This window comes from Tenrec ecaudatus, chromosome 8, assembly GCF_050624435.1.
Source record: "Tenrec ecaudatus isolate mTenEca1 chromosome 8, mTenEca1.hap1, whole genome shotgun sequence".
NCBI lineage: Eukaryota > Metazoa > Chordata > Mammalia > Afrosoricida > Tenrecidae > Tenrec > Tenrec ecaudatus.
Window position 1 is genome coordinate 63,786,325 of NC_134537.1, and position 12,480 is coordinate 63,798,804.

Sequence of the window (12,480 nt, forward strand, 5' to 3'; positions counted from 1 at the left end):
CATTTACATTTATATGTAATTTATATATGTATAGATATAAATTTCAATCTAATAAATGTCATATAAATGTTTATTATGGAGCCTTGTTTTTGACATGTGTTAAGTGTTGGACTTCTATCCTCAAGGTCAGAGGTACACACCCATTAGCATCCTGTCATGGCTTTAGAATCTTGGAAGCTCTGTACAGCAGTTCTCCTGTGTCCTATCTGCAGCTTATATGTCTAACTCTACTTGATGGTGAGTTTAAAAGTGTTTCTAAAGTTATTTTAGAATTTATAGTTCTCCTATAAAATAATCTTTAGTTTATAATAGCTCTTTATATATCCCATGTAAAATGTTTCCAGATGCTTTAATTAACATAATCATCTTAAAGGTTCATTGATTTGTCATTCTCTTTGAGAGTCACACAGTAAGGAATTGGTAGTTTGTATGCTGTGGGGTAGGGATCCAACTCTTTGTTTATTTTTTTATATTTATATTTGATTGCCCAATCTCTATTTGTTATAAAATAATCTTTTATTCACATGTGTGAACATTATGAGTTTTAGATTTTATTGCTCATGGTATAAGCATGTTTCGCATTACTCAATAAGGGCACCGTTAACAGTATTGGGGACTTTGGGTGTTTAGAAGAAGGAAAGAACAGTAACAGCACCTGGACCTATTGGTTATGTGTTACACTGTATTCTCCCATCAGCCTGCCGATGGTGCATCACCAGCAGCTTAGAGGAAGGAGGAAGAGTGCCTTGTATTATTACTTTTGGGATTTCCTCACGAGAGATTGAAATTTGTGAGCATCATTAGAGCTGATCCAGATAAGACAGAGCATCCCAGTTACCTGTAGTGTCCTAAGGACCAAAGAAAATGGCCAAGGCTCAGGTGCTTCTGATGTGTTTTATCCTTTTCTGTATTTTCTACTGGAATTGTAGGAGCCTGTATAATACTGATTCAGTTCATTGGAAAAGCAGAAATTTGAAATAGTAGAACTTAGAGCTAAACTTTTACTCTGATTTCAACATTTGGCTGGAGAAGATTAGGAATATATTGATCATAGGATTAACAATAAACTATTGACATTGAACATAATATAGCACTGAGGATTCTTTGGATAACATTATCTTCCAGCTCATAATTTATTATTCTATGGCCAGCATATCTTTCAAATTATATGCTATACATGGTTTTTAAGGAGAAATAAAATCACTTCTTTAGGAGAGTTCAGTAGTCCATGGGATTTTTGTTTGAGTAACTTTCTTTAATGCTTATTTCTGAAGGTGATATGTTAAATACTCTCCCACACAGCAGCATTCTCATCAATGCATCTAAAATGGGTCTTGTTGCATTAGTGGTTTAAAAATGAGACAGCATCTCACCTCCTCTAACTAGAGATGCAGGAGAGAGAATTAACTGTCAACATCAGCTCTGATTCATATGAGGCAGAGCTTAGACAGACCTGTACCCTCCAATGGTTTTCCAGTCTGACACCAGTATCTTTGCCACACTCCTCTCCTACTCAGCTTATTCTTTTTTTTTTTGCAGTGGCCATGGACTAATTACAGTCCAGAGTCACAGGTACAAGTTTTACTCAGTAACAGAGTATAATTTGGTATCAGAATTAGTAGGCTACACATTGACTTTCATATTAAAGAACCATGTAGGCACATTTGCTCTTCTTCAGGTAAGGCCTGTTTTCCCTGTCCCCTATCAGACATTTTTCCTTCTAAAGATAGGCTCATTTCTTAGTTCCATCTTTATATGGTCCTCTCAACTACTTTTGGATATCCTCTTCTTGATCTTGCCTGCCTGTCCCACTTTCTTGGCTGAAAAGCCCTTTCTGGACCTGACACCATTGGCTCTGTCACTCTGTCCCTTCTGCCCTGGTCATTGTCTCCATTGGTGCAGCTCTTGACCCATGAATAGTACAGTTCATTTTGCAGGAGCAGCAGTAGACCCATCCCTATGTGGTAGAGGTTCAAGATGGTCCATGATTTGCTCAGCAACATCTCACAAAACTCAAAAGTCATCAAGTAAATAAATCGCTCTTCAAGATGTGGAAGCTGGTGAGTTCCAGATCTATATAAAGGTCAGGAATCAGTCTGTAGGTTTTTCCTCATTGATTTGTTTATAAACGCTGATGAACCAGATCATCAGGTCAGACCACAGTCCACTGCCTCACAAAGAGAAGTTGTTGAATCTGGTCAGCTAATAGGTTGCAGGGGCTGAGGAACCCAAATTGGAAGGTCAGACAGCAAGCTAATGGCTCATAGAGTGGAGGAAGCTCTCAAGTCAGGTCACACAGGCAGCTCATAGTTGCCATTCAAGGAAATGCCACATTAATTTTTTGGAAGCTGCAAATCCCTAATCCATGGGTTCATTCTGAACTGTGTGGCTGCAGGGGCTAATAAACCCAAATCAACAGCTCAGATGACAGGATAATGCCTCACTGTCTCCTCTCAAACCATGCCTGCAGGCAGTTCTCTCTCTCCCTCTTAATATGTTGGCTTCTTGGGCCAACCCAGCATCTTCCCTGCCTAGGCAAGATTAGGAAGGCTCCAGAGATCCACACAGCAGAATTAGGCTGGGGGCGCCTTGGAGAGCATGTGGTGAAAGATGGCAAGTTCAAGAGGACCTTGCAATTAAAGTTAAGACAATTCACTCCAAAGGTGGCTGAGGAGAATTTGTCCTAAGGTTGTCAAGAGGAGCTTGTCCTAAGGTGGCCTTTAAGAGCTTAGAAAGTTGTTCTGCACTCAGTAAGGGAGATAATGTCTATGAACGTTCTGATCTTGGTTCTGACTTATAGCTTCTTGTTCCTGATCCCGAGTTGTACCTTGTTCATTAATAGACCACTTTGATCTATTGAGTGTTGTGTGACCACAGCAACAGATTATCAAACCCAGAAGTGAGACAGAGTGGTGTGGAAGGATTGACTTGTTTTAGAGTTGACAAAAAGTGTTGGAGAGTTGAGGTATGTTTGACCTCCCCCATCTGCACTGTTCCCAGTACTTATTGCCACTGAAGGTACCGAGTCTCTAATAATGGTGATGCTGGTAGAAACCCTAATGCCATTTAATAACAAATAGGTCTTTATCTACCTTGTGTGATTATAAAGCTGAGCTATTTCTAGAACATTCAGATAATGTCACTGGAACTCAAAATTCTAATGTTAAGAGTGGGTGCATTATTTTCAGGCACTGGGGTCCCCAACACTCCAAAAGTGATCCTCAGGAGTGACATTGCAATTGTGAAAATATTAAAAGACAGAGAGTAGACAGCTGGACACAGGGGCTCTCTTCCCATGTCAGGCCTGAGAGAGTGAATATATTTTCCAGTGGGTATATATAATGGAGCTTACAGGTCTTTCCATAAGGCGTTAGTGTCATGCAGTTAGCATGTACATAGTTAATGGGTCATATCATAAGCGGGTAAAATTCTAAACAAGCAAGATGCTGAGTTACCATCTTGACCTAGTGTTAGTTGACTTCAAACTGGCCCTGTGCCCTCCCCAGGTGTTTGCTACATTTATGTTGGGCTGGCTCTAGAACCTGATTGCTCAGATATACAGATAACCTTCAGGCATAGTGAAGTAGCCAGGTACAGAAATGATTCCTCTACTATGGGAGCTCCTTTAAGCCTGCTCCTTAATGTGGAGCTAGCTATTGTGGGGGCACAGTATTTGACCTGGAGAATGTATTTGAAAACATTTATTTCTCAGAACACTGGAGATCTTTCTAAAATTAGGGCTAGTTTTCTCGGCTGATGGTCGTGAATGTAGAAATAAGGTAAAATATTTTGTACCAAGTCCTCAGTTAATGACACATTATGGAATGAACTACCACAATATTTTTATTATTGTTTTGCTTTTTTTACTGTAAGATATATTTTTTTTAATCTTCAAATGGAAAATACTTCATTAAGTCGACCCCTCTTACTACAGGAACCACTGACATTCAACGATGTGGCTGTAAAGTTCACCCGGAAGGAATTGCAGCTCCTGAACTCTGCTCAGAAAACCCTATATCAGGATGTGATGTTGGAGAACTATCGCAACCTGGTTTCCATTGGTGAGGAGAATTCTCAAGTCATTGACCTCGTCACTGGCTTTTCCTGTCTTATATGTTAAAAACTTTGCGGTGTTTGTGGTATTCTCAAAGAGGTAGATTCTCATTGCATTTTCTCATCCTAGGTTAGTGGGTTAGGTCTTCTACCCTTGAAAGAATGCTATTTACTTTGTTCCTTTGAACATTATTTTTCTAGAAATACAAAACTGCAGTCTTTACAAACTTTACGTTAATTTTGGTGTGTCCAAGATTCTGTAATTTCCCATAAACAGGTTATCTAATTGTCACCCCAGAAGCTTTCTCTCAATTGGAACAAGAGAACTGTGTTTGGTATTAGAAGCAAGCTATAGTGGAATTTTCTCAGATGCATGGTCAAAACACCTTAAGGGGAATTGGCTGGGGTAGTTGATTGAACAGGGAGAAGGCCTCATATCTATGAAAGGTGTCAGAAAATGCATAAAAGTGTGTGCTACTTTGTATGTGAGAGTTCACTTGTCCAAGATGTTGAGGGAAGTACACCTGTAGCTCTTATGAGATTAGATTTCCATTTTCTTGTTTTACACTATGTGTGTTTGCTTCCATAATTTTCTTTAACATTCTGAAATTTTCCCTTCTTTTATGTTTCCACTTTACTATGAAAATCTGTCTTGCACGCTTCTCTCCAAACAGAGAACTCTGAAATAGTAACTGTCCTCTGAATACAGCACATTCCTCCCCTATTGAGTAAGAATGGATATCCATTTGCAGTATGCAGCACCATCTTGCATCTTGAGCTCCCACCATAAACGGGTCTCCTTTGTGCTTCCTTAGCTTCCCCCCTTGGAGTTTCTCTAAAGATTTGGTGTCCATGTTCTCATTTGGTGTCCTGTTCCTTTAAAGTTTTCTTCATGCAGGTGATGTCAGTTCTTTCTGTTTTCTTAGAGACATGGTCAATTTGCCTTCTCTGTTGGAATTCTTTAACAGACATATTTCCCCATATTTTACTTCTTTTGGTGAAATATATTTATGACTTCTGTTGTTTCCAGGTATCTAAAATCATCTTCCTAGCAAGAAAATTATCAGCTTAAAGTATACTTTAGCACTGTACCTTACATTTTTTTCTACCTGTAAGATTTTTTTAAGTTGTCTGTTCCTCCAATAATTTTTGTAAGTGGAAAGGGCATGTTTTTTTTAATTAAGCAATGTCTGCTATATATTTCTTACTATGTAGTGTCCCTTCCTTAGGCCCACCCCTTCTTAACAGGTCCAGTACACGAAAGATGACTGTTGCTGCTTCTAAAGAACATTTTTGCAGTATATTCCAATAGGTTTTATTGCTGTTATTCAAACAGTGCATAGTACATTCAATATTGCTCTCTTTTCTTTTCTGTCTCTTGAGTAGCCTTTTGGTTTCCATGTGTAAGTTGCCTTTCATGTCATCCCACATCTCATCTGGTCTCTGTCATTAGTCTTCAGTCAGACTTTTATTCCTCATGTTTATTCTTTACATAGTCTCTAAGCTGTGCTCTAGCTACTTTGGCTAGCTTCTACTTGGATTTGAGCAATTTATGATCTGTTCCACAGTTAACCCCTGGGCGTGTTTTTACTTATAAGCTTCTCCACCATTTCTTTCTGTAGATGTGTTTGGTTTGATTTTCATTTGTTCCATTCCGGAAAATCCATATGTGTAGTTTCCATTTCTGGTGTTTAATAAGGAATTTGCTATGAATTCATCATTAGTCTCAAAATGTTATCAGTGAACCTGTGTGTCATTTCTGTTACTAAGGTCACATTTTCCAACTACTGCTACTTTCCCCAAATTTTACACTTATCAGTGTGTATGATTGTTTGGTTGATCAATGTCAGGCTGAAAAATTCATGTGAAAATTTCAATATATATTTTTAAATATTTTATTGGGAGCTCTTATAGATATCATAACTTCCCATAGTTCAATTACATGGAGCAGTCCTGTACAATAGCTACCACAGTTTGAAAACTTTTTCTTCTTTAATTCCTTGATATCAGCTCTCCTTTATCCCTTCTCCCCTCAATTTCATTATTGTGGTGGTAAACAGAACCTGGATGAAAGTGTGAGCAGCAGCCTTATATCTGTACTCCTGACCACAGGGCTTGGAAGACCAGTTCTAGTGTTGGAAGAAAACCCCCACAAGTCCCAAAGCTAGAACTGCTAATGAGCAATCTCCAGACAGAGATTTCCCCCCAACTGCCCTCCAGGAAGATGTTAGTATACAGCTGCTACAGGTGCCTGACTTCTTGCTTCTCAGCTGAAAGATGCCTAGCTTTGAAAGCAATCAGGTTCCCTTTGTTGCTGTCACTTAAGGAATCAATTATCTTTCTCTCTTAAATGCCCACTGGATGGGTCCTAAAGGACAGGTGTGTAATTGAAGGGCAGAAATAAAAAGGCTTTGCATTCTTTCACCAATTTATATAATCTCAGGGCATGCAGCTCCCCCGCCTCCCACACAAACACAGGCAGACACCTAGCTACCTAACAAGGTAGGCAGGATCTTTAGCCTCGGGATCACTGAAATAATTGGATGAGCAACTTAAGACCAGTGCTGAGGGTAGGTGGAGTGGAGTAATTGTCTCCTGAGCGGGGAGAACAATAACAACAACATGTCTGCTCTTGTCGTTAAAGCTGCTGGCAGATAGTAATTAGCCATGCGCTTGTATGAGGTATCATTAAGGTGGCACTACAATGAAAGGATAGTGTGGCGATGATATTTAACTAAGAGTATGTGACTGGGACTCTTCTCCAACTTTGTGAATGCTTCTATGTTTGCTTTAATTGGTGCACAAAACTGAATAACACTTGTACTAACTGGTCTTGCTTGCAGGCATATGAATATTAGCCTACCACTGACAAAATTATACATCAGGGAAGATATTGCAGTGTGCTTTTGGATAATGAATATGATGCCAATCTTCTTGAATTTGTTGATCTCAGCCTTATAAACCACTTGATTATCTAATTAAAAATAGCCAGTACCAGTCTATGAAAGTTGAATAATGCATACACTATCAATTTTTACCATTCCATTTTGTTTTGACAACTTGCAATTTTTCATGATAATATTGCATGTATGCCATTTTCCATTTACTAGAGGATATTAGCAGCTATTTTTTCTCATTTTCAGTCATGCCATGTCAAGCACTGAAGGTCCCCAAAGCTTTTCCTCCATCTACATCATTATGGTTGACTGTACTTTGAGGATTTAGTACTTGTTCAGTGTTATTTCATTGCCATTAAACCTGAGGGGTTCATGTTCCAGAAGTCGATCACCAGATCTTCCTCCCAGTCCCTATTTCTGGAGAATCCACTAAGACCTGTGCGCCATGGGTGGTCCTGCTTGTATTTGAAACACTGGGTGGCAGTGCTTCTGGCATCACAGCAACCTGCATGCCACCACAGGACAGCACTGTAAGATGAGTGCTGTGAGCTAGAATACAGGCTCCACAAACATAAAGAATGTGTTTCTGTACCATAATCCCTTTCATATATACCTGTAAAAATGGTTTTCTCCCAAGTAGAACATTCGCCATGTTTCGCATTCCCAACTTTATCTAGCACTTAGTTGTCTTTCAGCAAAGATTGATTAAATGAATACATTTAACCTCTACCAAATGGAATTAGCAAGTCATATCACTCCTGTGGTCTATTGGTCTCATGTCTTCCTTCTGTTATGTTTGTTGTATGTATTCATGTACCTCTTTAAGCAAATATCAAACCTGTGTCCATTTATCACTTTCATATCCAACCTGATTTCTATAGTAACTATTTTTATCATTTGAATTGTTTACATGATTGTATTTCGTCCAATGGGCAATAAACATTAAGCATAGTGTTTTATTTATAGTCATAAAAGAGGGTTGTCACTAAAGATCTACTTTATATCAATGTGTATTTTATGGGGTCCATTGAAAACCAAGATATTTAAAAGAGTCAATGTTGTGTTCTTTTATAGAAATCCAGAAAGATGATGATCATTTGCTTGAGCACTTGCAATGTGAAAGATGCATTGACAGAATGGAATGGTGCTACAAATGTAATACATATTCTCAGCATAAAAATAATTTTCCTCCAAAGGAAACTTATGAGATGTTTGGATTACATGAAAAAAATGTAAAATCAGATTTAATCATTCTGGAATTAAATCAGAACAGAAGCAACAAAATACAGAAGTCAGTTGCGCTCACTGAAGATGAGAAAACTTTTCTCCACAGTGAACAAGAGCAATTTAATACTGAAATGAAATTCCCTGAGTGTGAACCACCCAGGTTCATGAAGTCACAGTGCATTCAGCATCAGGAGTCTGATGAAATTGAGAAACCACACACAGGCGATAAATGTGGAACAACCTTCATTGAAGACTCTGTGTTCTATGAACACCAGATTATTGGTATACTAGATAAGACCTACGAATGCAGTCAGTGTCGGCAAATATTCAAGAAAATGTTCAAACTCAATGAACATTATCAAAAAAGTCATGAAGGACAAAAGCTAGGAAAATGCTTGCAATGTGGGAAAAATTTTCACAGTGTATCATACCTCAAGGGACATCAGGAACCTCATGTGGCAGGAATGTCCTATGTATGCAGTGAATGTGGGAAAGGCTTCACTAGGAAGAGTGATCTCACTGCTCATCAGCAAACTCATCCTGGAGAGAAACCCCACATATGTGGTGAATATGGAAAAGCCTTTATCAGGAAGACTCTTCTCACTGTTCATCAGCGAACTCATACTGGAGAGAAACCCCATGTATGTGGTGAATATGGCAAAGGCTTTAGCCAGAAGAGTAAATTTACTGTTTATCAGCGAACTCATACTGGTGAGAAATCCTATGTATGTGGTCAATGTGGAAAAACCTTTCTCACGAAGGATGTTCTCACCGTTCATCAGTGAACCCATACTGGAGAGAAACCCCATGTATGTGGTGAATGTGGAAAAGCCTTTATTCGGAAGCATGCTCTCACTGTTCATCAGCGAACTCATACTGGAGAGAAACCCCATGTATGTGGTGAATGTGGAAAAGCCTTTATTCGGAAGCATGCTCTCACTGTTCATCAGCGAACTCATACTGGAGAGAAACCCCATGTGTGTAGTCAATGTGGAAAAGCTTTTATCAGAAAGAGTAAACTTACTGTTCATCAGCGAAATCATACTGGAGAAAACCCCCATGTATGTGGTGAATGTGGAAAAGGCTTTATCCAGAAGACTGCTCTCACTATTAATCAGCAAACTCATAGTGGAGAGAAACCACATAAATGTAGTGAATGTGGCAAAAGCTTCATTCGTAAAGGAAATCTCAAAACTCATATAAAAATTCACAGGAGTAAAACCCTATATATGTGGCAAAGGCTTTATCCAGAAGATTTCTCTCACTGTTCATCAGCTAATTCACACTCGGGAGAAACCCCATGTATGTCATGAATGTGGAAAAGCCTTTATCTGGATGGCTTCTCTTACTGTTCATCAGTGAACTCATACTGGAGAGAAACCCCATATATGTGATGAATGTGGAAAAGCTTTCAGCCAGACACAATGCCTTACAGCACATCAGAGATTTGACAAAAGGAAAAAAGCCCTTTGCATGAATTAAATGTGGAACATCTTATATGTGGACATCAGATCTCGTTAATCATGAGAAATTTTCAACAAGAAAAACTTTCATTGGAGTTAGTGTAACAAAGCTTTCAAAACAAAGGAAGAGGTGCTGGAGTTTGGCCTGGGCCAAGTGTGTGAACGGACAGTTGTGACTTACCATATGGGTACCCGTGTTCTGTGTTGCTGTCCCTCTACTGACATGGCCCACCATTTTGGCGACTGATGACCTTCCAGACTTCCACAGAGTGCATGTTCTTCCTCAGATGCATGAAGGTTCCCTAGACTATACACGGTAGTCCCTGGAGAAGTGCTGACAAGGTGGGGAAACCACAGCTTCTGAGAGGAAAGCCTCACTGACTTCATTCCCTTGTCTCTGCTGAAACTGAGTTTGTGTCTGGGCTCACACTGAGTTCCCATCACTGTGTAACTTGCACAGTAATACATGGCCGTGACGTCAGGATTCACAGAGCTCAGTTTTAAATTAACCTGGTTCTGGGATGTATCCCTGGTGATGCTGACTCAGTACTGGAGAGCTAGATTATAGTTTGTGCCCCCCATTCTCCCATATTATCCCAATCCACTCCAGATCCTTTCCTGGAGCCCGGTGGACCCAGGTCACATGATAGCTGGTTAAAGACAATCTAGACACAGCACAAGTGAGAGATAGGGTCTGTGAGGGCCTCACTAGTCCAGGGCCTGACTCTTGTACCTGCACCTGGGCCTATACAGCTGGGGATAGAGAGAAACCCAGTGAGTCATGTGCCCCGATTCTTCACTCCCAGACTTCATGTCTGACTCCCTGAACCACTCACCACCCTGAGTTGCCAGAAAGAGGAAAACCCACACATGCTTCATGTTCATGTGGATAAGATTCGTGACACCCAGAAAATGCTCTCCAGGTGAGAAGGAATATGAATTTAAGTCCTTGCATGTTGTGGTTTTATTTGGGTTCTTGTCAGGCATTTGCGTGTGGGAGGTGCATGGCATGTAAAGGTGGAAAGGGCTGAATGGGGCCCCTGCCTCTGGGACTCACACTAGAAAAGTGATGCTGGTGGAGTCCTTGAGAGAACACAGCCCTCTCTTTGAGGTCTTCACTCTACCAATCATGCGGACATCTGTGCAGATTTTAAGTTTAATGTAGCTTTACATCTATTACCATCAGAAGTACACAGATGATCTGGTGAAATTAAAGACAATCTCTATGCTTACCATGCAATGGAATCAAGACTAGGCCTACCTGAATCTTTTCATTCCTTTGACCACGTAGGGAAACAAGTATATGTCTCCCTAAAACTCCTTTCCCCTATAACATTTCAGAATATTTGGGAAAGGATAAAATATACTGCGTTATAGTCCATGTTTAATATTGGGAAAAAAGTGTTTCCTACCAACAAGGTTATTTGTGGGGAAACAGGAACCCACAGAAGTCTTTAGAAGGTCATATTTCTTCCCATGGATTAGTACCCTCTGTGGGTGATGGGTATTCTGAGCCCCCTGCTGACAGCAACCCATCACATACAGGAGAGGTGTTTCCTGGGCTTACACAGTCTTCCAACTTCTGTGGGGCACACAGTAACATTTTCTCTGGTCATAAGCATTCAGACTGTTGGTCAGGAGTGTTACCTGGAGTTGTCTCTGCAGATTTCCAAACACGGGCACTGGAGCTACCGTAGTGGTCAGCACAGCAGCTCTAACTGCAGTCTGTATCCAGGCTCCTGTGGGGCCTAAGCACCCCTGCAAGTCAACTTTCTCCCTGAGGTTATTTTTACCTCTGGTCCCTCAGTGGGAAAAGCTTTAGAGGTAGAGAGTGCTACAAGTTGCAAACACTGTGAGCTGGATACAGTGAAAGGAAGTATGATCTACAGACATAGCTCTTTATACAGATTTTGATATTGAGATATACGCCACAAAAAATACTGGTAAAGAAAATCTGGCTCAAAGACAAAGATATTCTACAGGATTTAGGCTGCCTTCTTTACAGAGGAACGGGGAAGTATTTAAATCAGGCTTCTATTCAAAATAATTGAAACTGGAACGTTTTAGTTAATTATTTGATGTTAAGGGGAAAGTTTCTAGTCAGAATTATTTTGGGGGTGGTTTTCTGTTATGTTTGATGGGAAATTTTGCAGATGTTTTTAATTGTTGAAAACAATACTCTAATGCCACTGAACTACACCTGAGAAGAATGTTGCAAATAGTATTGTGTTGCATGTTTCATGAGAAAAATATGTTCCAATACATGACAGAAAGTTTTGCACACATAGCTGCAAACGGACAGAAATTCTTGCCAGTACAATATTTCAAAAACGTTAAAATATTGAACAGGAAAAGGGATTGTGATATAAACCAATAACTGAATTTACAATAAAAAATTTCATAATGAAATAGTCTATGTTTATTATTTTATTTGATTATTTGTTTTTTGCCCAAACCATCTTATAGTTAGCTGTGGTCGTCATATAATCATTTGTCAATTTCACAGGATTAAGAGTGAAGGGGTGGAGTCTAGCCAGTTAATCAGATCATAGCCAATGTGGCCTCTGCGTTGGAGTGGCCTCCTGAGGATTCTGGGAACTCCTTCATTCCTCCTTGAATGTAGGAGTCTGTCTCTCTCTGTCTCTTTCTGTTGACTTCCTGGGAGACATTGCAGCTGACAAGACATGTGGAACTATGTGAGTGCTCTCAGCTGGAGAAATCACGTGGACCCATGCGAGCGCTGAGATGCTTACAATGCCACCAGATCCAGAAGACTTCCCACCCACTGGCCTGTGCTCTTGCTGCATTTGGCATCATTGCATGTGTTTTGTGAGTCTGAA

General features: G+C 39.9%; 1 protein-coding gene across 2 annotated transcripts; it reads left to right on the top strand.

Annotated features, from left to right (window-relative positions):
* The first annotated feature begins 839 nt into the window (after positions 1–839).
* On the top strand, positions 840–10,642 carry LOC142454956 (zinc finger protein 350-like). 2 transcript variants are annotated; one of them, XM_075556399.1, is made up of 3 exons: positions 840–879; positions 3,935–4,061; positions 8,025–10,642. In XM_075556399.1, exons 1-3 carry the CDS (start codon positions 865–867, stop codon positions 8,960–8,962), a joined length of 1,080 nt encoding a protein of 359 aa, XP_075412514.1. In that variant the 5' UTR covers positions 840–864; the 3' UTR covers positions 8,963–10,642. The 2 variants fall into 2 exon arrangements, with proteins under 2 accessions (XP_075412514.1, XP_075412515.1); XM_075556400.1 differs by lacking the exon at positions 840–879 and adding an exon at positions 1,945–2,060.
* The last annotated feature ends 1,838 nt before the right edge of the window (positions 10,643–12,480 follow it).

Coding starts and splice junctions, on each gene's coding strand:
- LOC142454956 (XM_075556399.1), top strand. Junction 4,062..8,024: donor TCGCAACCTGGTTTCCATTG/GTGAGGAGAATT, acceptor GTTCTTTTATAG/AAATCCAGAAAGATGATGAT.